Source organism: Sander vitreus, chromosome 3 (genome assembly GCF_031162955.1).
Source record: "Sander vitreus isolate 19-12246 chromosome 3, sanVit1, whole genome shotgun sequence".
NCBI classification, from domain to species: Eukaryota; Metazoa; Chordata; class Actinopteri; order Perciformes; family Percidae; genus Sander; species Sander vitreus.
The window spans coordinates 26,568,333-26,590,366 of record NC_135857.1 but is presented as its reverse complement, the minus strand read 5'-3'; the positions used below and the strand labels follow the sequence as shown (position 1 = coordinate 26,590,366).

The 22,034-nt window shown below is 46.1% G+C and overlaps 1 protein-coding gene across 2 annotated transcripts in view; it reads right to left on the bottom strand.

The window, feature by feature from the left end:
• LOC144515688 (calsyntenin-2-like) overlaps nt 1-22,034 on the bottom strand; it is a 269,693-nt gene that overhangs the window by 72,449 nt on the left and 175,210 nt on the right. For both annotated transcript variants that reach the window (XM_078246728.1, XM_078246729.1), the window contains exons 4-5: nt 14,329-14,537; nt 4,293-4,442 (exon numbers count right to left, since the gene is read on the bottom strand). In XM_078246728.1, coding sequence (XP_078102854.1) covers nt 4,293-4,442; nt 14,329-14,537 — 359 coding nt within the window. The remainder of the gene's footprint in view (nt 1-4,292; nt 4,443-14,328; nt 14,538-22,034) is intronic.

Sequence of the window (22,034 nt, the reverse complement as noted above, 5' to 3'; positions counted from 1 at the left end):
GACAAACTGTGGACAACATATGCTACTGGGGCCTGATTAGTCTATATCCACAACGTTGCACTTCCGGGACTGCTCTGTTGCCACCGGAAATTCCGCCGGATTTCACTGTTTTGTCTGATGTCCAATTACCTCCTGGTTTCTTTGTGTTGGAAATTTAAACTCCAGTGGATTTATGAGGACTACAGTTGACTGCTCCTCAGATCTCTGCAGGGTAAATCCAGACAGCTAGCTAGACTATCTGTCCAATCTGAGTTTTCTGTTGCACGACTAAAACAACCTTTGAACGTACACATGTTCCACCAAAAGAAGTTCCTTCCTGAAGTTATTTTTCAGCAGCACCATGGCTTTGCCCTGGGCTTAGCGCTGCCCAAGACGATTGTGATTGGTTTAAAGAACTTCCAATAAACCAGAGCACGTTTTTCTCCCATCCTGAAATGCTGTGTGGACTAGAGGATGGATACCCAAACCGAGCCTGTCGGGACCCGACGGTACCCGACGGGCCAGGCCGGGTTCGGACAAGTATTTAGAAATGATGTTCGGGTTTGGGTCGGGCTCGGTCACATCAGCGCGATAAGGCATTGGACATTTTAAATTTAAAAAAGCTTATTATGTAGGTGCGCGCCTGTGTTAACGTGCACTTGTTTCCCTGTGTGCGCTAATGCGTGCAGTGTGCAGTTGCTTAATAAAAGCGGGCTTTCCACACAAACGAACGTATGTGTCATTAGTATGAGAAAAAAAATGAATAGTCTCGGGTCGGGCTTGGACATAAATATCTTAATGCCTGTCGGGCTCGGGCTGGTTCGGTTACTGCTCTGTCGGACGCAGGCCGGGCTCGGACAGAAAAATACGGCCCGATCTGCACTCTAGTGTGGACTAGCCAGACCCTCCGCCGCAGCACTGTGGAGGAATGACTGTCAAAGCGAGACTTGGCCAGATTAACCCTGGCTGGGTTGCCTAGGCGTTTGGTGCTGAGCAGGTATATACAGTGGATCTTTAGAGCTTTGTTGCCGAAAACAGCTGCCTGCTGCGGCCAGAAACTATGCTATGAAAGTGAACCAAATCCATGAAGTTGTGGCCGGACAACCTAATCTAAAAGTCGCTATAAGCTCGATAAAGCCTAGGGGAGCTGCAGATATGTGCAATAATTCTCTACGAGTGACACCTTTTATACTGTCACATTGTCATTTAATACATTATAAAAACATGGATTATAGCTGCTTTAAGTAAAAAGTAGAGGTAAGTAAAAATAAAAGCACTCATTATCAAGCAGAATTGCTCCTCTGAGTATTCTGTTTTTTATGAAAGGTATAATAATACGTTTAATAATAAGTTCATTTGATATAACACCTTTTACAGACAAAGTCACAAAGTGCTTCACATGATAAACATTTGTTAAAATACAGTAGGATCCAAACAGAAAACAAGCCAGCAAAAATAGTATAGTAGTATATAATAGTAAGTTAGAATAGAAATTAAAAAGAAAAAGCTGATATGTTGATGCACACACCTATACAAACCTGTGTTAGTGTGTGTGTGTGTGTGTGTGTGTGTGTGTGTGTGTGTGTGTGTGTGTGTGTGTGTGTTTGTGCGGGTGAACAGGCACTACCCGTCAGTAAAAAGAGTTTCCACAAGCCAAGTGAGGACGTGATTTGTCATGAGAGACACACAGCTGAGCCCTACTGTCAAGAGCCAGCGACTATAGCTAATTTGAACAGACAGATTACTGTTTTTTTTACTGGAAGAAAGCACATCTTCTGTGTGTGTGTGTGTATATGTGTCTTTGACATTCCCACAGTTGCCTGCCTTTAATACAACCACTAGCCCTATTCAATATCCCTTGACCTGTGGCCATGGCATTTACTTCCCCCTCTCCATCCTTCCCTTCATCCCGCTGCCAAACAACGCTCATAGGGATGAGTGCCCTTTCATCAAGGGAGAGCGCATCTGTGCTTGTGTATTTGTGTGTATCTTCTCACCATAATGGTATGCTGATATCCTAATTTGAAAAATGCACTCACAAAAAAATATTGCAAACAGGCTTCAAAGACAGGATTAACGCTGAGAGCCTGGAGAGGGAGTTAATGTCACTCTGTACACCCACATACGCTGTGTTTTTTTGTGTGTGAATGCATGTGTGTTGTTTGCAGACATTGGACCGACACATACTCCCACAGTAACTGTGTTCTCAAAAAAGTGGGAGTGTTTTTGATATGAGAACATTTCGGATTGAACTGTGTCAACGACTATGTGCAAATGTCTTAGCCTACTCTCTTGTGTGTCTGTACAGTAGTTTCTGCAAGCTTTTATTGTACATCATGAAATTTGTGATTCCACTATCACTAGTACCACTAGTTTAAAACTTTGCCCCTTAGTATTAGGCAGATAAAACCCCACTGCACAGCATGCTGCCAAGTGCTGCCACAGTGACTCTGTACTACTTACATGTACTCATTTTGAAATCGAGAACACTTTCTTTGTCGTTGTTTGATTTGGTGACCTTAATTCCTCTGAATCTTAATATTAGAGCTGGTATTCACTGCAAAAAGTACCCATTTCAGAAATTATTTAGGCTAGAGCCTACTAATGTTAAGAAATTCAAGACATTCCTTGAAACATTTATTTTCTTGATGCAAAATTAATTGATTTGGCTATTCCGGTCTTGTTTTAAGATCCCCACCTTGGGCTTGAACATTTCTGCTTTGGATCAGAAACATTTACATTTATCTAAAAACACAGGCATGTGTTGCACTTGTTTTGAGAAAACATAGATTGAACATGAGCCAAACAACTTAACAGTTTTTGCAGGGTTCAGTAACATCACATCCTGTGGGACGATAAATGGCTGGACACCAAAGGAATCCAGCACATGAATCACCTTGTTAATGACAGAACAACAAAGATTGCACATGGTTACATGTGAAGCCTTTCCCTGCATGTGTTCGTCTTTCATCGCGAGCCGCTGCCCTTTCTGACAAGTGTAAATTGCGTCTGAAGTTATACAGAGCGCTGTTTGTGTTGTTTTAGCACTTACCGTAGACACTTGTCTTTGCATTACTCTTGGCCTTGTTAAGGCTGCCATGACTGCTTTCTGATGTGCTAAGAGCCATGTTGGCTGTGTCACTGTGTTCTTAGTAAAGTGCAGTTGATCACACCAGCTAAACTTGACAGGCCAATTCCTCAGGGAAGAAAGGAGAGAGAGACGGAAAGAGAGAGAGAGGCTCAGTAAAGGAAAAGAGAGGCAGGAGAGACCAGTATGATAAGCACAAATGGAGAAAAATGAGGTACACAGACGACTGCAAGTACCACACATTCAGACATAAGCACAAACACTAAAGTAATGACATGCAAACCATCACTATTGTGTTTCTGTGAGCATAAAGAGAGCACACACAGCTCTTATTTCATGCTCCATACTTGTGCACATGATGTACAATAAACCCAGTCACAATGTTTGTTCGCATAACATCACAGGAAATAAAACCTCTAGGTCCTGTACATACAATTTAACTGGGCTGAGCAAACGGAGAGCAACTGGATATACTCTCATCTCATTCATCTAAAATGCATGTTTGATGCTTTAATATCTCAACACTTCTCCTACAGTAAGAGTGAGACCTAATTTACCTGTTGGGCCACAGACTAAGGGAAATTACACAACCCAGCAGTCTTGCATTGCCAGACTTATCTCTACAGCACTTTTCAGCGCTGGAGTATGGTCTGGCTACACCACTTATCTATCCGGTGTACATATCAGTGTCGCCAGATTTTCGTCTGTATGCAAACCTCAATATGGAATGGATTAATCTGCGTTAATTTTTTTTAACGCATTATTTTTTCTCTGATTAATTAATCGAAATGAACGCGTTATTTTGACAGCCCTACTTTAAACCAATTACAACCGTCCCGGACAGCACTAACCCCCTATAGCGAGATAACGAGACGCGAGGGACATCCAGCGCGTGAGAGGGTGCGCCGCATATCAGGCTTTATCCCAGCAATGTAAATCCATTGAGCCAGACTAAACCGGCGGTGAGATGTTGCTGTTCGTAACACTAGATTTGTTTATCAAAGCCTCTAGCAAAACATACACAGTACAAACAATAAGCACAGCAGAAACATCAGATAGGTCTGAGCACCGTGTTTCACTTTATATCTTTAAACGCTTCAGTCACGGCTGAAAATGACAGCAGAAATAAACAGGTTTGCCGATTTCACATATCTCTGCACTTCAAATCGACTGCCATTTAACTACACAAAAGAGATTTTTGTATTAACGCAACATGATTGCCCACCTTGCCAGCCAGGCTTGCAGACAGGCTTGACGTCAATGTGGACAGGGACGCTGTGCAAGGCTCTCTTCTGGCCGCAGTCCCAGGCTGTGACCTGGATCTTGTACAGCTGCTGCCGGTCGTAGCTCAGCTTCTCAGTGTTCCGGATGTTACCTTGTGTGGAAAAAAGAGGCTCAAGGTCACATTCAACCCACAATAGCTTTTTTTTATTATAATGCGCTGAAGACTAAATTCAGTTCCCCTATTGTGTCTCATAATGAAAACATTTTGCCCTGACCCGTTGGATGCACTGAAGTCCTCTAAAGCTCAAAATCAGCTGAAATTATGTCACTTAAAGTGCCCATATTATGAATAAAACACTTTTTCTGGGATTTGGGGTGTTCTTTTGTGTCTCTGGTGCTTCCACACGCATACCAACTTTGAAAAAAATCCATCCATGCTGTTTTGAGTGAGATACAGTTTCTGAATGTGTCCTGCCTTCAGTCTCCGGGTGAGCTGTTCAAAATCGGCACGGCTTGTGACGTCACAAGCCGAAACGAGCTGGCTGACCGCAACCGTTAGCTTGTAGCATTAGCGTTAGCATGCTACCTTGTTCTCAATAGCAAAGCACTGCTACAACACACACAAGTTCACCATAATCTACAAAACAACTACTTACATGTGCGCCCTCATTTAGAAGTCTCCCAGCTAATCCTGCCTTGTAACTGACCGAAGTTGGAGAAACAGCCTTTCTTTTACTGTCTATGGAGCTAGCTAGCTGACATGATCTACATCTGAGCTACTGCGCATGTGCGAGTGCAAGCAAAGATAGTACAGAAGAAGAAGAAGAAGAAAAGAGGTCTCACTCTGTAGCTAAAACAGAGACCAGGTGAAAAAGACACACACACACACACACACACACACACACACACACACACACACACACACACACATTCTACTTTATGATGAATCATGCACAGGTTAAGGAGCTGATAGGATTATATTTCACTTGTACGATTTTCCGTTTCAATATAAACATGCATATTGTGTTTGATGCCACATAGTCTAATTAACAAGTCAAATATTTTACTTTGTTTCATATGAATTCTGTGACACAGTTTATAAAATGTCTGAAATATGTGGTACTGAATCAATCAAATCAACCTGGCAGTTTGATTGAGTTTAAAATCTCCTTCCTTCAGTCTGGAATATGGCCATTCGTTCAGAACTTGATGTGTAGTGGAATTTGTGAAGTGGTTCAGGAAGTTATTATAAAATGTATAATCATCAGAGATTTGGAGACAGACTTTATGGAGTCATAAAACGGGTTGGTGAGCTTTTACAGCAAAATGAGCATTATTTTACTGTAGTCATAAGAAATTTGCAACAGAGATAATTCCATATGTATCACTACTCTCAACTTTCAAATGTATTCTTAATGTAGCTATACTTCAGTCTGATGACTTCTCTACTGTTTACTGACATATTTAGTCTATATAACTACAGACAGTATGAAAGTTAAGTATACACTTTACACTGCCTTGAGGAGAGTGAATAACAGCAGTCCCACTCAAGTGTGTGTCTACTGTATAACCTTCTCTGTATTAATGGCATATATGACTTATTATAGAAAACAGAATGTTGTGTACGGCTGCTTATCTGCCTATACATCATATGTTTGTTTGTGTGTGTGTGTGTGTGTGTGTGTGTGTGTGTGTGTGTGTGTGTGTGTGTGTGTGTGTAACTGTTTGCTTAAAGGAGTAATGGGTAGTTCATTTTAAAGCATCATTATATATCATTGTGAAATTAACTGTGATGCCTTAATATAATTACTGTAACAAATGAGATCATGGTCTGGATTACAGGTAGCCTCTATCTCTCACAAGTGGTTTGATTAGCGCTAATCCATCCATCTTCGTCCGCTTATCTGGGGTCGGGTCGCGGGGGTAGCAGCTCCAGCAGGGGACCCCAAACTTCCCTTTCCTGAGCCACATTAACCAGCTCCAACTGGGGGATCCCGAGGCGGGAACAGCTCTCGCTTTGGTCGTACAGAGATTGGATGGCCCTGAGAAGGGACCCCCTCACCCCGTACTCCCGCAGCACCTCCCACAGTATCTCCCAGGGCACCCGGTCATACGCCTTCTCCAGAGCCACAAAACACATGTAGACTGGTTGGGCATACTCCCAGGCTCCCTCCAGGATCCTTGCGAGAGTAAAGATCTGGTCCGTTGTTCCACGACCAGGACGGAATCCGCATTATTCCTCTTCAACCTGAGGTTCGACTATCGACCGAACCCTCCTTTCCAGCACCTTGGAGTAGACTTTACCGGGGAGGCTGAGAAGTGTGATACACCTGTAATTGGCACACACCCTCTGGTCCCCCTTTTTAAAATTTTTGATTAGCGCTAATGTTTCTCAAAATGAAGACAACGTTTCTGTTGCTTTCTGATGCACTGAAGATATTGGTATTTATCCTCCCCTCACCTTCCCGGTGTTACTTTTCTGAAAAATACTGTAAATTAAAAGTGATTTAACATATTGTCTGGTTACCGGTGTTGGCGAGTACTACTGTACACGTGAAAAGAGTTATATAAAGTATTTAGTATCTCCTGAGGGAGCTGAGCAAAGTAGTTTCGCTTCATCCGGCAGATTTTATCAGACCTCGGCTGCTCCAAGCTCCATGCACTGGGGCCACGGAGAGAAGCCACACAACGTTTCTCTAAACACATTGCCCACACAAAGCTGGATTGAAATCAGCAAAGTTTCCCTTTAACTGACAGTAGTTGAGTTGCATTGTTGTTGATGTAGGTCCCAGATTTTGACAAAGAAAGAATGCATGGAGATAAAAAAACAATATCTCTGGTTCTGCTGCATTGATTTTGATCCTTTTTCTTAAACTATCTAGAGTTTGACAGTGGTATAGGAGTGCAATGTTAAATCTCTGGAGCACTCTTTTAACATTAATCATCTTTAGATAGACCCTTGGCACCTAAAACAAATCATTAATTTAAATGCACATTAAAAATAAGTCTTTCAAATACTGGCGTGGATGTCTGGTTTTTCTCCGAATATTTTGCTGGTTACAGCCAGGATTCTTCTACTTTCGGTTTGGGTCAAGGTAGAAGTCAAAAGTCATTTTTACCAAAGTCAATTTACAAGTCTTTTTATTTTTTATATTTATCCAGTCTGAAATAATCACATTCATGACAAGCCCAAGTCAAAGGTGTGAATTTGACCAACTACTTATTTTGTGCTATAAAGCCAATCCAGCAGATTATATATATTTAGTTTATTAGCTTATATTATATATACAAATATATAAAAATGAATGTGGCAATGATTTTTTTGATGTTAGAATGCTGCACACAGCACCTTAAAAGAAACAAATAAGCTACTTCTCTTCAGTACAATCAGCACCCAGACCACATTCAGTGACATGGAGTCTGCTGCCTTGTTGGTAACTGCGACCCATTTACCAAACCAGAGTCTTTTCTCATGCTGAGCAGAGTGCATGAAGGGAGCTCTTGTGCTCCTAATGTGTCTGTTAATATTTGATGAGTCTTCCACTACAGACAGATGACAATGCAATACAGGCAGCCAGGCCTGGGCAGGGAGGTGGCAACCTGACTGAAAACACTTTTGGGGTGTCGAGAGCATTGAAAAGATACAATATTGGCCCTTATTGGCTGTGAGTTGAAGCATAGCTAGAATGAGTTATTGCGACTTATATTACAGCCCGGATTCTTCTTGAGGTTTCTGTATTGTAGGGGGAGAGGTGCAGAAGAAGCTGAATGTTGATAATGTGGTATATTTGAATATGAGTGTGTGAGTGGGAGGATTAGATGTAATTCATATGAGGACAGCAATGTTCGGCTTTTCGTCCTATTCATCGCCAATTCTCTGTCACCCTCTGAGCTTGTTTAGAATTCCTTCCCTCCTCATTCTCCCCTTTCCGACCTTCCCATTCCATTTCAATGCTCATCATTGTCCAACTATTTTTCAGCCTCATCCATTTTTACTGTTTGCTGTCTCATCTGTTGTGCGGCATGCTCTCTTTTTTTCAAATATGCACACACACTCACACCTACGGAGGTTCCTATCACCGCTCCTTCAATTACTATATCAACTTATCCGTGTCAGCAAGCTGTGCGTGCTGTGACTGCTGGCAAGACTGGCCAGTGAAATAAAATGACTACTTTATCCTCCATCTTGCTCTCCCCATTTGCCTCTCTATCAAACACACACACACACACACACACACACACACACACACACACACAAGCAAACCACATTTGCATATGTCTTTATGAATTCCCTTTATAATTACTATCCAATATTGCCACAGAGCTTTTCTTACCGAATGTTGCTTAGCCCTGATGGTCTTTCTTTGAAGGACAAGGCATTATAGGTAGACTATTACTCAACAATAGACCAAAACCAACACTTAGTTAGTCTATCTCTTAATTCTCTCTGACTTCCCTACTCTTTGTGTGCATTGCTCCTGCTGAGGTCAGAGGTCACAAATACATAGATTCTGTTTTTTAGTGACTGTTTGCAGGACTGTTTACTGTCCTGGGCACAAAATGGTGGAGCGAGCTCGCCATTGACATGAGGACAGCAGAAACTCAACACATCTTCCATCGCAGAAAACAGAAAATTCATCTGTTCAGACTGCACCTTTGACCCATACAATTAAAAAAAAACTTTCACTACCTCTTATTGTTTCTAAATAAAGCACTTGAAGCAGTTCAGCATATTTTCTGAAGTTGATGTACTTGCTTGAATCTTGAAATGTTGGGGGTTGTACCCAGGCGTTGATTAATAGACTGTATAAGTGAAGCCGAAACATCTTGATCGCCCCCTAGTGGCTGGCGGCAGTATATGTCATAAATCCTGCCCCCTCAATGTTAGTAAATGGGACATGGGCTAAACTTAGGGTGACCAGACGTCCCGGTTTGACTGGGACAGTCCCGATTTGACCGGGACAGTCCCGATTCTGAGTTGCGTGTCCCGAGTCCTGACAAAAGCCTGTTGGGATGCTAAAATGTCCCGTTTACACCAACCACTATGCAATTGCGATTACATAGCCGACGTGGTCTTATTATAGCCCGATCATTAACTAAACTCTTCTTATCTGTCTCATTTTAACCAGTCCCTCCAGGTCCACTGGAAAGTCAGCAGACGAGCGCTGGTTGGAAATGTTCGCGCATTTCAAAAGCAGGGAGATTCCGTTAAAAAATGTAGGTCTCCTTTGTCAGTTCGCCATGTGTCTACCGGGCACAAATGCTCCTGTTGAGCAGATCTATTCGTTCATCAACAACACATGCACTGACGAGAGGAACCGTATGACCATTCCCACCTTAAAGACGCTACCCGTCACACCTGCCAATTTTGTTGACACCTGTGGGCAATTTCACAGTAGGCTTTCAGCCAACAAATGTTTCCATAGGGAAGCTATCTGCTCTATCAAATGAGATTACATTTGTGTGTGTGTGTTGTTGGTTAGAATAACACTGGTAACACTTTAAGGTAAGGGTACATGAATTATCATGAATTCATGCATGAATTAACTGATGTAGGCCTATGTATTATTATGCATTATGTAATTAATGATTTATGTGTTACTGCATTCCTTAATATCCCATGAATCATCAGGAATTGACGTGTTCATAGTCTGACATTCGTAACCTCATACATGAACAACACAACTAAAGCATTAGGTACGTGGGCACATCATTATGAATTATTAAGCATGATCATCCATCCATCTTTGTCCGCTTATCCGGTATCGGGTCGCGGGGGTAGCAGCTCCAGCAGGGGACCCCAAACTTCCCTTTCCCGAGCCACATTAACCAGCTCCGACTGGGGGATCCCGAGGCGTTCCCAGGCCAGGTTGGAGATATAATCCCTCCACCTAGTCCTGGGTCTTCCCCGAGGCCTCCTCCCAGCTGGACGTGCCTGGAACACCTCCCTAGGGAGGCGCCCAGGGGGCATCCTTACCAGATGCCCGAACCACGGACAAGACAACCCCTCCACACCCAGAACTTTAAGCATTTCTGGACGGATCTCATCAATCCCTGGGGCTTTGCCACTGTGGAGTTGTTTAACTACCTCAGGAACTTCCACCAGGGAAATTGACGACAATCCCCCATCATCCACCAGCTCTGCCTATACCATAGAGGGCGTATTAGTTGGATATCGGAGTTCCTCAAAGTGCTCCTTCCACCGCCCTATTACCTCCTCAGTTGAGGTCAACAGCATCCCATCCTTACTGTATACAGCTTGGATGGTTCCCCGCTTCCCCCTCCTGAGGTGGCGAACGGTTTTCCAGAAGCACCTTGGTGCCGACCAAAAGTCCTTCTCCACGTCTTCTCCGAACTTCTCCCACACCCGCTGCTTTGCCTCTTTCACGGCAGAGGCTGCAGCCCTTCGGGCCCTGCGGTACCTTGCAACTGCCTCCGGAGTCCTCTGGGGTAACATATCCCGGAAAGACTCCTTCTTCAGTCGGACGGCTTCCCTGACCACCGGTCGGTCATGATCATGATTATTTATTTTTCTGCAAAAACATGTGGTCATCACTGCGCAAATTCTGGTTTGAACACAACTTGTGCATAATGATGTACCCACCTTACCTAATGCTTTAATTGATGTGTTGTTCATGCATGAGGTCATGAATGAGAGGCTATGAACTCATGTCAATTCCTGATGATTCATAAGATATAAAGGAATGAAGTAATGCACAAATCATCATAATCATGGATGAATTCATAATTCATGTACCCTTACCGTAAAGTTTTACCATAACTTTAGTTCAAGCCTGTGGGGGCAGTTCCAAATAAGTCGTTTAGTGCCATGCAATGGAAAATACCTTTTCACAAAGTTTTTCACAAGTTCAGTGGGTGCATTTTCCAAAAGAATGCTTTAATTCTGAAAAATAAAGTTGGTCCCACACGAAACTCACTCAATGTCTTTTAATATTATTTCTTAGATATGTAGGCTACATACATACAGTAGGCCTACGTGTGCTGTTGGCAAAGTTATGTCTAATCTGTCTGTGTCTGACCTGGGCTGGCACATGTTCACGTTAAAAAGCGTGTGTGCACAAGCACTACGGTCACGCACAAAGTGTCCCGGTTTTAGTTCCGGGAAATCTGGTCACCCTAGCTAAACTAAAAAGTCAAAGTACGTGTCAAAACACATGGTTTTAGTCATTTTAGGTAGTTCTTATCACGCTGTTTATTCAAGTGTTAATTTTTCTTTTTTTATTAACTATTTGATGCTATAAAAACGGTTGGGGGGGATGCAATGATTGACTCACGATTGGTCAGGTGGGTGTATGGGCGGGACTTTGATAGCGCCCGATCACTAGGCTACTGCGCAGACGGCGGCGACGGTATCCGGGATATTTTGGATTCACTTTTGTATGCACTTGTCATAAGTCGCTTTGGATAAAAGCGTCAGCTAAATGAATGTAAAGTTAAAAATAAAGGCTCAGTAATTTCACAAAATACTTTGGCACTGCAGGTTTTAGCAAACTTAATCAAACAGGAGGAAAAAGAGCAGTTCTTGGGGACTATTTTCAGTTGCGGATCAATACACATTTGGTGTGCTAGTGGGTATTTACACTACCAGGACGGTGTATATGGGATTCATGGCAATGAACATGTCACGCAGTGTAACAGTGTGGCTCACTGATGTGTTTTTAATACTTTCTATTAGCCATGTTAGCAGCTCTATAGCCACAGTACATAGTTTAATTTTTTCAGTTGTCTCCATGTTGTTGTTAATAGTGTTTATACAACAATGGAGATCTTTGCCACAGAGGAATTACAAAAATCTGGCTTTGGCAAAAGGAATCCTTGTTAGTAGGATCAACTCATTGTTGCTATTGATCTTTTCATGATTCCTGAACGAGCAAAATATAGAATATCACCAACTCTATCCTTTTAGTTTTGTTTATCCCTGCTACAGGTTTCTTTCTACTTCTCTTGCTGATGCTCTTATAGCACTTACTCTTGCCCACATAGCCAACTCCTCCTTTCCTCCCTCCATCGACTCCCTCTCTCTCTCAGGTGCTCTTGAGTTCAAGAGCTCTCAAAGCCTTTTCCTCAGTGGTCAATGGCTGAGTGAGACCCCTTCAAATGGAAAAGAGAAGAAAGAGCACTCTGGCAGCAGCCTCCCTCCTGTATCATTCACAGTGTAGTTTGGCCCTAACCTCATCCAGTCAACATTTTAATTGCAACACCTCAGCAGTGGGAAAAGCTTGGCAGCAACAAACACCTAAACAGTAATGTCCCTTGCATCTACTGTATGTATCCTAAAAACAGAAAAACAAAGTGCATGCAGATTGTTTAGAAGCTCTTAGAGCTACTAGAGCAAGTTGTATTTAAATAGCTTGTCTAACAGGGGTAAGAATCAAGTCTTTTTAATCTAGATGTAAAGTGTGCACTCAAGGAATACAGAACGGCTTGTTTATTGCTAAGGCCATATGGTCAAAATTAAATGTTTAATAATAATGTATAACAATAACAATAACTTATTTCACTAGTAAATTGCTGTTGAACGACAAAAACAACCACCAGATGTTAAAGGACATTTACAATAACTTCAAATGCACCACGAGGCTGTAGTTTACCAGTTTCACTGAACGAACCGTCTGTGTTGTTTCTCCGACGGCAGCTGCAGATTGTTACATACCGGTGTTGAATCCTCTACAGTAAAACACAGTCACACTTTACACCGTTTAGCGTTAGCTGTCAGCATTGTAACCGTGTTTAATCTAGCTACTAGCTAGCGGTAGGCTAACGTTAGCTGCTGTCGAGTATAGTGTTAACTAGCGTCACGTGCAGCGGTGTTTGTGTTGCCTGTATCGGCTTCAGAGCATCAGAGAGAAGTGCAGACATATCAGTGGCACCAGATTTTGGTAGCCAGGGTTGGCAGGAAGAAGACTTTTACAAGTAAATGTTCCAATTAATGATCCAGGCAGCACATTCTCGTCTCCCTCCTTCATTTTACAGTCCAATGGTGGCTAGAATGGCTCTGGGTCAAACGTCAATATGGAATGGATTAATCTGCGTTATTTTTTTTAACGCGTTATTTTTTCTCAGATTAATTAATCGATTTATTTTTTTAATTAATTAGAATTAATATTTTGACAGCCCTAAACAATACCAATGGCAGAGTTCAGCGTGTCCCCCATCAAACTAGTAAGGTCCAAAAGGTCAGCAGAGGATATGATATTGGAGAAAATACCCAATCTTTTCAGATTTGTGTGGGTATCTCTCTCACACACACATTACGTCTGTATTTGTGTGACGCAATCTTAATTTGTAATATTCAGGAAACTAAGTTATAGTGCAAGTGGCAACTCAGGAAAGTCAAGTCCATTTGTAAAGGTATTTTTAGTTTTTTTTAGGTAGGAGTGTCTATGGATTTTTCTTAGCATTTATCTCTATCTGTGTATGTTCGTCATGTTTGTTTGTGCTCAGACTTCTGTGATTTGATTTGTGGTGACCGATGGCTTACTGGGCAAATCTTGACTTTGTCCTTGGAAAGAGCAAAGACCACATTTTATCCTGGGGAGAGACATCCGTCAGAGTATTAAGTTTTTCTCCCAGAGTTTATGCAGGTATGCGTGTTTATAGTGTTTGAGGGCTTGTGGGTATCTCTCCTATGGCACATGTGTGGATGGATGGGATTTATAGATCAAGAGTGCCACATTTCGAACCGATGCAGAACAAAAAACTTGATTGGAAGATGTTCTTGGACACGTGGGAAATCATTGAAATAAGTGAAGCAAAAATGCTGTGGATGCGTTAGTTAGAGGAAAAGTGGGTACTGTATACCAAAAAAGTTACAACATTTCACAAAATAAAACTTCAATGTACTTAATGTTACACATGGTTGATAACAGTTTAGGTGAAATGACAAGGTTTCTTTGTGACAAGTACTGACATACAGTATCTTAGGGCTTTGTCAATGGGCATCCCTGTTAATACAAAACCGTGCATCCCTGTGGAAGCTGTCAACATAGGCCGATCTTTTCCTGTCTTCTACTCACCGTTGCGATCTATAGCGAAGGGTGTGTTGGTGTTGGTGATCTGGTAGTTACAGATCTGGCTGTACTGTGGGGAGCAGTCCTGGTCAGTGGCCTCCACCTGCAGGATGCTGTCATAAATCTTGCCCTCCGTCACTGTGGCTCGGTACTGGGGCTCCCGAAACACTGGGGCAAACTCATTCACATCGTTGACCTGAATGTGCACCACTGCCCTGCAGACATGAAGGGGAAAGAGAGGGGAGGAAAGATTAGAGATTAGTGTAGAATAGTCTCCTCTGCATAGAAGGTAACTGATTTTAAGACAGATGATCCTCTTTCCTTGGTGCATAAGGGAAATAAGGAACAGTTTGATTCATTTATCAGTTAGATTAGACTTCACTAGGGCTGGGCATCGTTCAAAAATGTCCAATACCGGTACCGGTGACTTTGATACTGGTTCCTAAGCGATACTTTTTTCGATACCAATTTTCTAAAACAAAAATAAACTACATTACACATTACAGCACAAATCTCTTATTTTATTTTTCAGCACCTACTACATGAGCCCCCCCTCTATGAATAACGTAGAGTTTTTCCTGCCTGCCTGTGTGACGTGTAACGTTAGACTGCCAATCAAAAACATTATCAGATCATTGTAGAAGCAGGCTGCATGCTTATTGACTCACTGATGCTGATGAGATTTACTCTTTAGGTATTGAAATTGACTATTGAATGACAAAAATCCTATGAAACATTGAGGAAGGGATGAAGTGACCCTGCCCGGAGGAAGCCCGGGGCCCCCGTCTGGAGCCAGGCCCAGATGGAGGGCTCGTCAGCGAGCGTCTATGGCCGGGTTTGCCACGGAGCCCAGCCGGGCACAGCCCAAAAAAGCTACGTGGCGGACATCTCTCCATCCCATGGGCCCACCACCTGTGGGAGGAACTGCTGGGGTCGGGTGCGCTGCCACATGGGTGGCAGTGAAGGTCAGGGGCCTCGACGGACCAGACCCGGGCAGCAGAGGCTGGCTCTGGGGACGTGGAATGTCACCTCTCTGTGGGGGAAGGAGCCAGAACTTGTGCGGGAGGTGGAGCGCTACCGGTTAGATCTGGTGGGGCTTACCTCTACGCACAGTCTTGGTTCTGGAACCATACTCCTGGATAGAGGTTGGACTCTTTTCTTCTCCGGAGTTGCCCAGGGTGTGAGGCGCCGGGCGGGTGTGGGGATACTCACAAGCACGTTGGAGTTTAACCCGGTGGACGAGAGGATCGCCTCCCTACGCCTGTGGGTTGTGGGGGGGGAAACTCTGACTGTTGTTTGTGCATATGCACCAAACAAGAGTTCGGAGTATTCGGCCTTCTTGGAGACCTTGAGTGGAGTCCTGCATGGGGCTCCAGTCGGGGACTCCATAGTTCTGCTGGGGGACTTCAACGCGCACGTGGGTAATGATGGAGACACATGGAGAGGCGTGATTGGGAGGAACGGCCTCCCTGATCTAAACCAGAGTGGTTGTTGGTTGTTGGACTTCTGTGCTAGTCATGGATTGTCTATAATGAACACCATGTTCGAACATAGGGATGCTCATAAGTGTACTTGGTACCAGAGCACCCTAGGCCAAAGGTCAATGATTGATTTTATAATCGTTTCATCTGATCTGAGGCCGTATGTTTTGGACACTCGGGTGAAGAGAGGGGTGGAGCTGTCAACCGATCACCATCTGGTGGTGAGTTGGGTCAGGGGGTGGGGGAAGACTCTGGACAGACCTGGTAAGCCCAAACGGGTAGTGCGGGTAAATTGGGAACGTCTGGAGGAGGCCCCCGACAGACTTTCAACTCACACCTCCGGCGGAGCTTTTCGTGCATCCCTGTGGAGGCTGGGGGCATTGAACCCTAGTGGACAATGTTCAAAGTTTCCTTTGCTGAAGCTGTGGTGAGGAGCTGTGGTCTTAGGTGCCTCAAGGGGCGGTAACCCACGAACACCGTGGTGGACACCGGTGGTCAGGGAAGCCGTCCGACTGAAGAAGGAGTCTTTCTGGGATATGTTATCCCAGACGACTCCGGAGGCAGTTGCAAGGTACCGAAGGGCCCGAAGGGCTGCAGCCTCTGCCGTGAAAGAGGCAAAGCAGCGTGTGTGGGAGAAGTTCGGAGAAGACATGGAGAAGGACTTTCGGTCGGCACCAAGGTACTTCTGGAAAATCGTTTACCACCTCAGGAGGGGGAAGCGGAGAACCATCCAAGCTGTGTACAGTAAGGATGGGACGCTGTTGACCTCAACTGAGGAGGTAATAGGGCGGTGGAAGGAGCACTTTGAGGAACTCCTATATCCGACTAATACGCCCTCTATGGTAGAGGCAGAGCTGGAGGATGAGGGGGGATTGGCATCAATTTCCCTGGTGGAGGTTGCTGAGGTAGTTAAACAACTCCACGGTGGCAAAGCCCCAATAATTGATGAGATCCGTCCAGAAATGCTTAAAGCTCTGGGTGTGGAGGGGTTGTCTTGGTTGACACGCCTCTTCAACATTGCGTGGAAGTCTGGGACGGTGCCTAAGGAGTGGCAGACCGGGGTGGTGGTTCCCCTTTTAAAAAAGGACCAGAGGGTGTGTGCCAATTACAGGGGTATCACACTTCTCAGCCTCCCGGTAAAGTCTACTCCAAGGTGCTGGAAAGGAGGGTTCGGTCGATAGTCGAATCTCAGGTTGAAGAGGAACAATGCGGATTCCGTCCTGGTCGTGGAACAACGGACCAGATCTTTACTCTCGCAAGGATCCTGGAGGGAGCCTGGGAGTATGCCCAACCAGTCTACATGTGTTTTGTGGATCTGGAGAAGGCGTATGACCGGGTGCCCCGGGAGATACTGTGGGAGGTGCTGCGGGAGTACTGGGTGAGGGGTCCCTTCTCAGGGCCATCCAATCTCTGTACGACCAAAGCGAGAGCTGTGTCCGGGTTCTCGGCAGTAAGTCGGACTCGTTTCCGGTGAGAGTTGACCTCCGCCAGGGCTGCGCTTTGTCACCAATCCTGTTTGTAGTATTTATGGACAGGATATCGAGGCGTAGTCGGGGTGGAGAGGGGTTGCAGTTCGGTGGGCTGGGGATCTCATCGCTGCTTTTTGCAGATGATGTGGTCCTGATGGCATCATCGGCCTGTGACCTTCAGCACTCACTGGATTGGTTCGCAGCCGAGTGTGAAGTGGCTGGGATGAGGATCAGCACCTCTAAATCGGAGGCCATGGTTCTCAGCAGGAAACCGATGGAGTGCCTTCTCCAGGTAGGGAATGAGTCCTTACCCCAAGTGAAGGAGTTCAAGTACCTTGGGGTCTTGTTCGCGAGTGAGGGGACAATGGAGCGGGAGATTGGTCGGAGAATCGGCACAGCAGGTGCGGTATTACATTCAATTTATCGCACCGTTGTGACGAAAAGAGAGCTGAGCCAGAAGGCAAAGCTCTCAATCTACCGGTCAGTTTTTGTTCCTACCCTCACCTATGGTCATGAAGGCTGGGTCATGACCGAAAGAACAAGATCCAGGGTACAAGCGGCCGAAATGGGTTTCCTCAGGAGGGTAGCTGGCGTCTCCCTTAGAGATAGGGTGAGAAGCTCAGTTATCCGTGAGGAGCTCGGAGTAGAGCCGCTGCTCCTTTGCGTCGAAAGGAGCCAGTTGAGGTGGTTCGGGCATCTGGTAAGGATGCCCCCTGGGCGCCTCCCTAGGGAGGTGTTCCAGGCACGTCCAGCTGGGAGGAGGCCTCGGGGGAGACCCAGGACTAGGTGGAGGGATTATATCTCTAACCTGGCCTGGGAACGCCTTGCGATCCCCCAGTTGGAGCTGGTTAATGTGGCCCGGGAAAGGGAAGTTTGGGGTCCCCTGCTGGAGCTGCTACCCCCGCGACCCGACCCCGGATAAGCGGATGAAGATGGATGGATGGATGGATGGATAGATACTTTAGAGGCAATTCGGTTGGTGCCCAAAAAGTATTGAATTTGGTACCCAGCCCTAGACTTTACATATTTCAAATAACTAATAATAATCTATGGCATTACAGTATAAACACCAAAACAATGTACAAGATAAAGATGACTGTTATTTTCAGCTATGCTAGCAGCATGACTCTAGAGATGGCAATGCTGATTTGTCAACCAGTGGGTACACCACTTTGGTCCAAACTGCAATATCTCAACAATTATTGGATTGATTGGCACACATTTTTGTACATTATGGTACCCAGAGGATGAATCCTCCTGACTTTGGTGATACCTTGACTTTAACTACAGAGCCACCATGAGATTGACATTTGTGGTTTTGAGTGTAATTTCTCAAAACACTATTATATGGATTCTCATTAAATTTGGTACAGAAATCATGTCCCCCTCAGGATGAATTGCAATAAAAATGGTGATCCTCTGACTTTTCCTAAAACTCCATCATCAGGTAAAATTTTAAATTTGTCTAATACTTTGGTTTACGACCAATACCTGCAAAACTAATGAAAATTCCCATCAGTCTTGATTGTACTTTTGCATATTAGCAAATGTGAGCATGCAACATGTGCAAGAGCTTGATTCTTGTGTGTATTTACTATTCTGTGTTGTATTTTGCCTAATCATTACAAACTCAACAAGTTTATAAGGCTAAATGTGTCTTTGCTCTATTTCGTATAGGCTTCGCCCTCTAAGCTACGCTACTGGGGGTTTATCCCTTCGTGCATGCGCAGTCGTGAAAATTTCTTTCCCGCCCTTGCGTCCAGCACGGGCTTTCAACTACGTCCGCAGAAACTGTATATAAACAGAGCGGACCCTGTGATCATCTCCCACTTTTTCTTCAAGCTAGCAGTATGAAGACAAGCTTGACTTCCAGCGGTGTTCGCCTCTGCCCCACCTGCCAGACCGGCTACATTGTGTGTCAGGCTAGCGGGGAAGGGGATGGCAGCTGGGCAGACAGACGGGAATCCGTCAACACCCTGGATCCGCCGGAGGAAGGCTTTGTCGACGAGCACGAGTCTGATGGCTCGATTCCCTCAGATAACGCCTCCGTCACCGGCTGTCCCTCCTCCCCCTGGGAGGACTGCACCTCGAAACGGGGATCAATGCCCTCCCATTGCGGCTCTTCCCATCTCCGGAATGGCCAAGGGCACCGCTCCGGTGGTCTTCCGCTTTGCCTCAGGCGGCTCCACATTCCACCGCTAAGACTCTCTTCTCGGAGAGGCGGCAGACCAGAGAGGCATAGCGCTCCCGGATGAGCCCCTGCTCGTGGCCTCTTGAGCGGAGCATGTTTACATTCAGGAGCCACCCTCCTCACGGGCTCCACTCTGGCTGAGCTTCACAGAGCTTCGGCCGTTTGTGGATGAGGCGCTCTCCCAGTCCGGGAAACTGAAGGCTCCCGTCTTTCACTACGCCCCGTTCACTTGGGTTCAAGGTGACACAGAAGCAGGCTTCCCTTCGGTCCCCCCCCCCTCCGGAGCAAAGCCTGGCGTCCATCCTGCTTCCGAAGGCCACCGGAAGCCCACGCCTCCTTCGCCCCAGGATCAGGTATGTGCTCAGGTCACTGACCGGTCACACCAGTGTGCGGCCCAGGGTCTCGCGGCACAGAACAATATAGCTTTGCTAGCCTCCGCCGTCTCCGCCGTAGCCATTACTCTGGGAGCTCTTCCTCCGGAGCTAGCCACGGAGATTGGCAAAGCTATGACCGCGATCCTCACCCTGACCACGGTGGCATTGTCCAGAGTCATGGCATGGCAGACTGTGGCCCAAATTATTCCCAGACACAGGAAATTCCTGCGCTACTTTTTCCAAGGTGCCCATTTTCAGTACAACTACAAACACTGGGCTTCGCCATAAACTGGCAGAAAAGCTCACTAATTTATCTAGGCGTGGACATAAACTCGATTGTCATGAGAGCCAGGCTGTCAGCGCCAAGGCAAGACGCACTGATCTCTCTGCTCTCACGCACCACACCACACGCAACGGTGTCAGCGCTGTCTGTGATGCATCTCCTGGGCATGATGTCTGCGGGTGACGTAATTGTCCCCCTGTGTCTCCTCCACATGAGGAAAATGCAGAGGTGGTTTCATCGCCAGCGCCTCAATCCCATACGCCACAAGTGGCAACTGCTGACCATCCCTCCTTCTCTGCAGTCCGACCTGGCATATTTGGGAAACCCCTGGAACCTGTCTACCGGGGTTCCCCTGGGCAAGGTGACATCATAAGTGACAGTGTACACAGACGCGTCTCTTACTGGCTGGGGAGGAATGTGCGAGTCACAGGTGATGGGAGGAGAATGGCCACCTCCCCCTCTCCCACACATAAACTGCCTGGAGCTGTCCACGGTGCTGAAGGTTTTAAAACACTTCGCTCCAGTGATAGCGGGTAGACATGTCGTCGTTCGTGTTCATAAACCGCCAAGACGGCGTGCGCTCGGCCCGGCTATTGGAAATAGCCAGGCGCCTCCTGCTGTGGGCCCACAATCATCTGTTGTCCCTCAAAGCAGTCTACATCCCTGGGGTCCTGAACCAGGCGGCAGACCTAATGTCGAGGGGAGGGCGCTCTCACAACGAGTGGAAATTGAATCCCACTATTGTTCAGAAGCTGTGGAGCAGGTTCGGGAAAGCGGAGGTGGATCTGTTTGCCTCACGAGAGAACACACAGTGCGCACTGTGGTTTTCCTTGAGCACACGGGACGATCAACCCTTAGCGTAGATGCCTTCTCCCACCATCCCTGGCCCAGAACCCTCCTATACGCTTTTCCCCCGGTCCCTCTGATCCCTCGCCTCCTGGAACGAATCCAGGAAGAGAATCTGTCAGTCATTTTAGTGGCACCGGAGCCCACGAGCGCATCCTGGTTCCCGACTCTGGTTCAGATGCTGGCGGGCCCTCCCTGGCAACTACCGTGGCGCGAGGACGCTCTGTCACAGCTGAACGGCGTGATATTTCACCCCCCGGTGATAACCCAGCGGCTGTGGGGTTGGCTGCTGAGTGGGAACGCTTGCAGAGATTAGGCTTGCCCACTGCCGTGGTGCACACTATTCAGAACGCCAGAGCGTCCTCTACTACAGCGTATTACGCAGGGCGTTGGTCTGCTTTCCAGCGCTGGTGCACGGAGAAGGGTGCGGACCCCATATCGTGTCCCCTGCCTCTCGTGTTAACTTATCTCCAAACATTGGTGGATAATGATTTAGCTCCATCTACAGTCTGCCTATGTGGCAGCTATCTCGTCCTGCCACGAAGGCTATGGAGAGAGGACGGTTTTTGCGCACCCCCTGGTGAAGCGTTTTCTGAAGGGGGTCAGGTGTCAGAAGCCTGCCGTGCGCTCTCTCACACCCCAATGGGATCTAGCCCTGGTGCTTCGAGCTTTGGGGAAGCCTCCTTTCGAGCCTCTGGCACAAGCCTCTCTCAGGTTGCTATCACTAAAAACGGCGCTTCTCCTTGCCCTGACGTCAGCCAAGAGAGTGAGAGACTTATGTGCACTGTCAGTCTCACCGTCCTGCCTCTCCATTAGAGGGGACGGGAGTGCAGCCACCCTACAGCCTAACCCCTCATTCACACCGAAAGTTCTGACAAATTCCTTTCGGTCATGAGTGTTTTCCCTCGAAGGGTTTTTCCCCCCGCCTCATAACAATGGTGCGGAGGAAGCTTCTCACTGCTTGTTTCTGGTGCGTGCGTTATCACAGTACGGCGGACATAAGGCAGACACAGCAGCTGTTTGTACATTATAGGAAACACTCCCAAGGAGCGGCCCTTTCAAAACAGC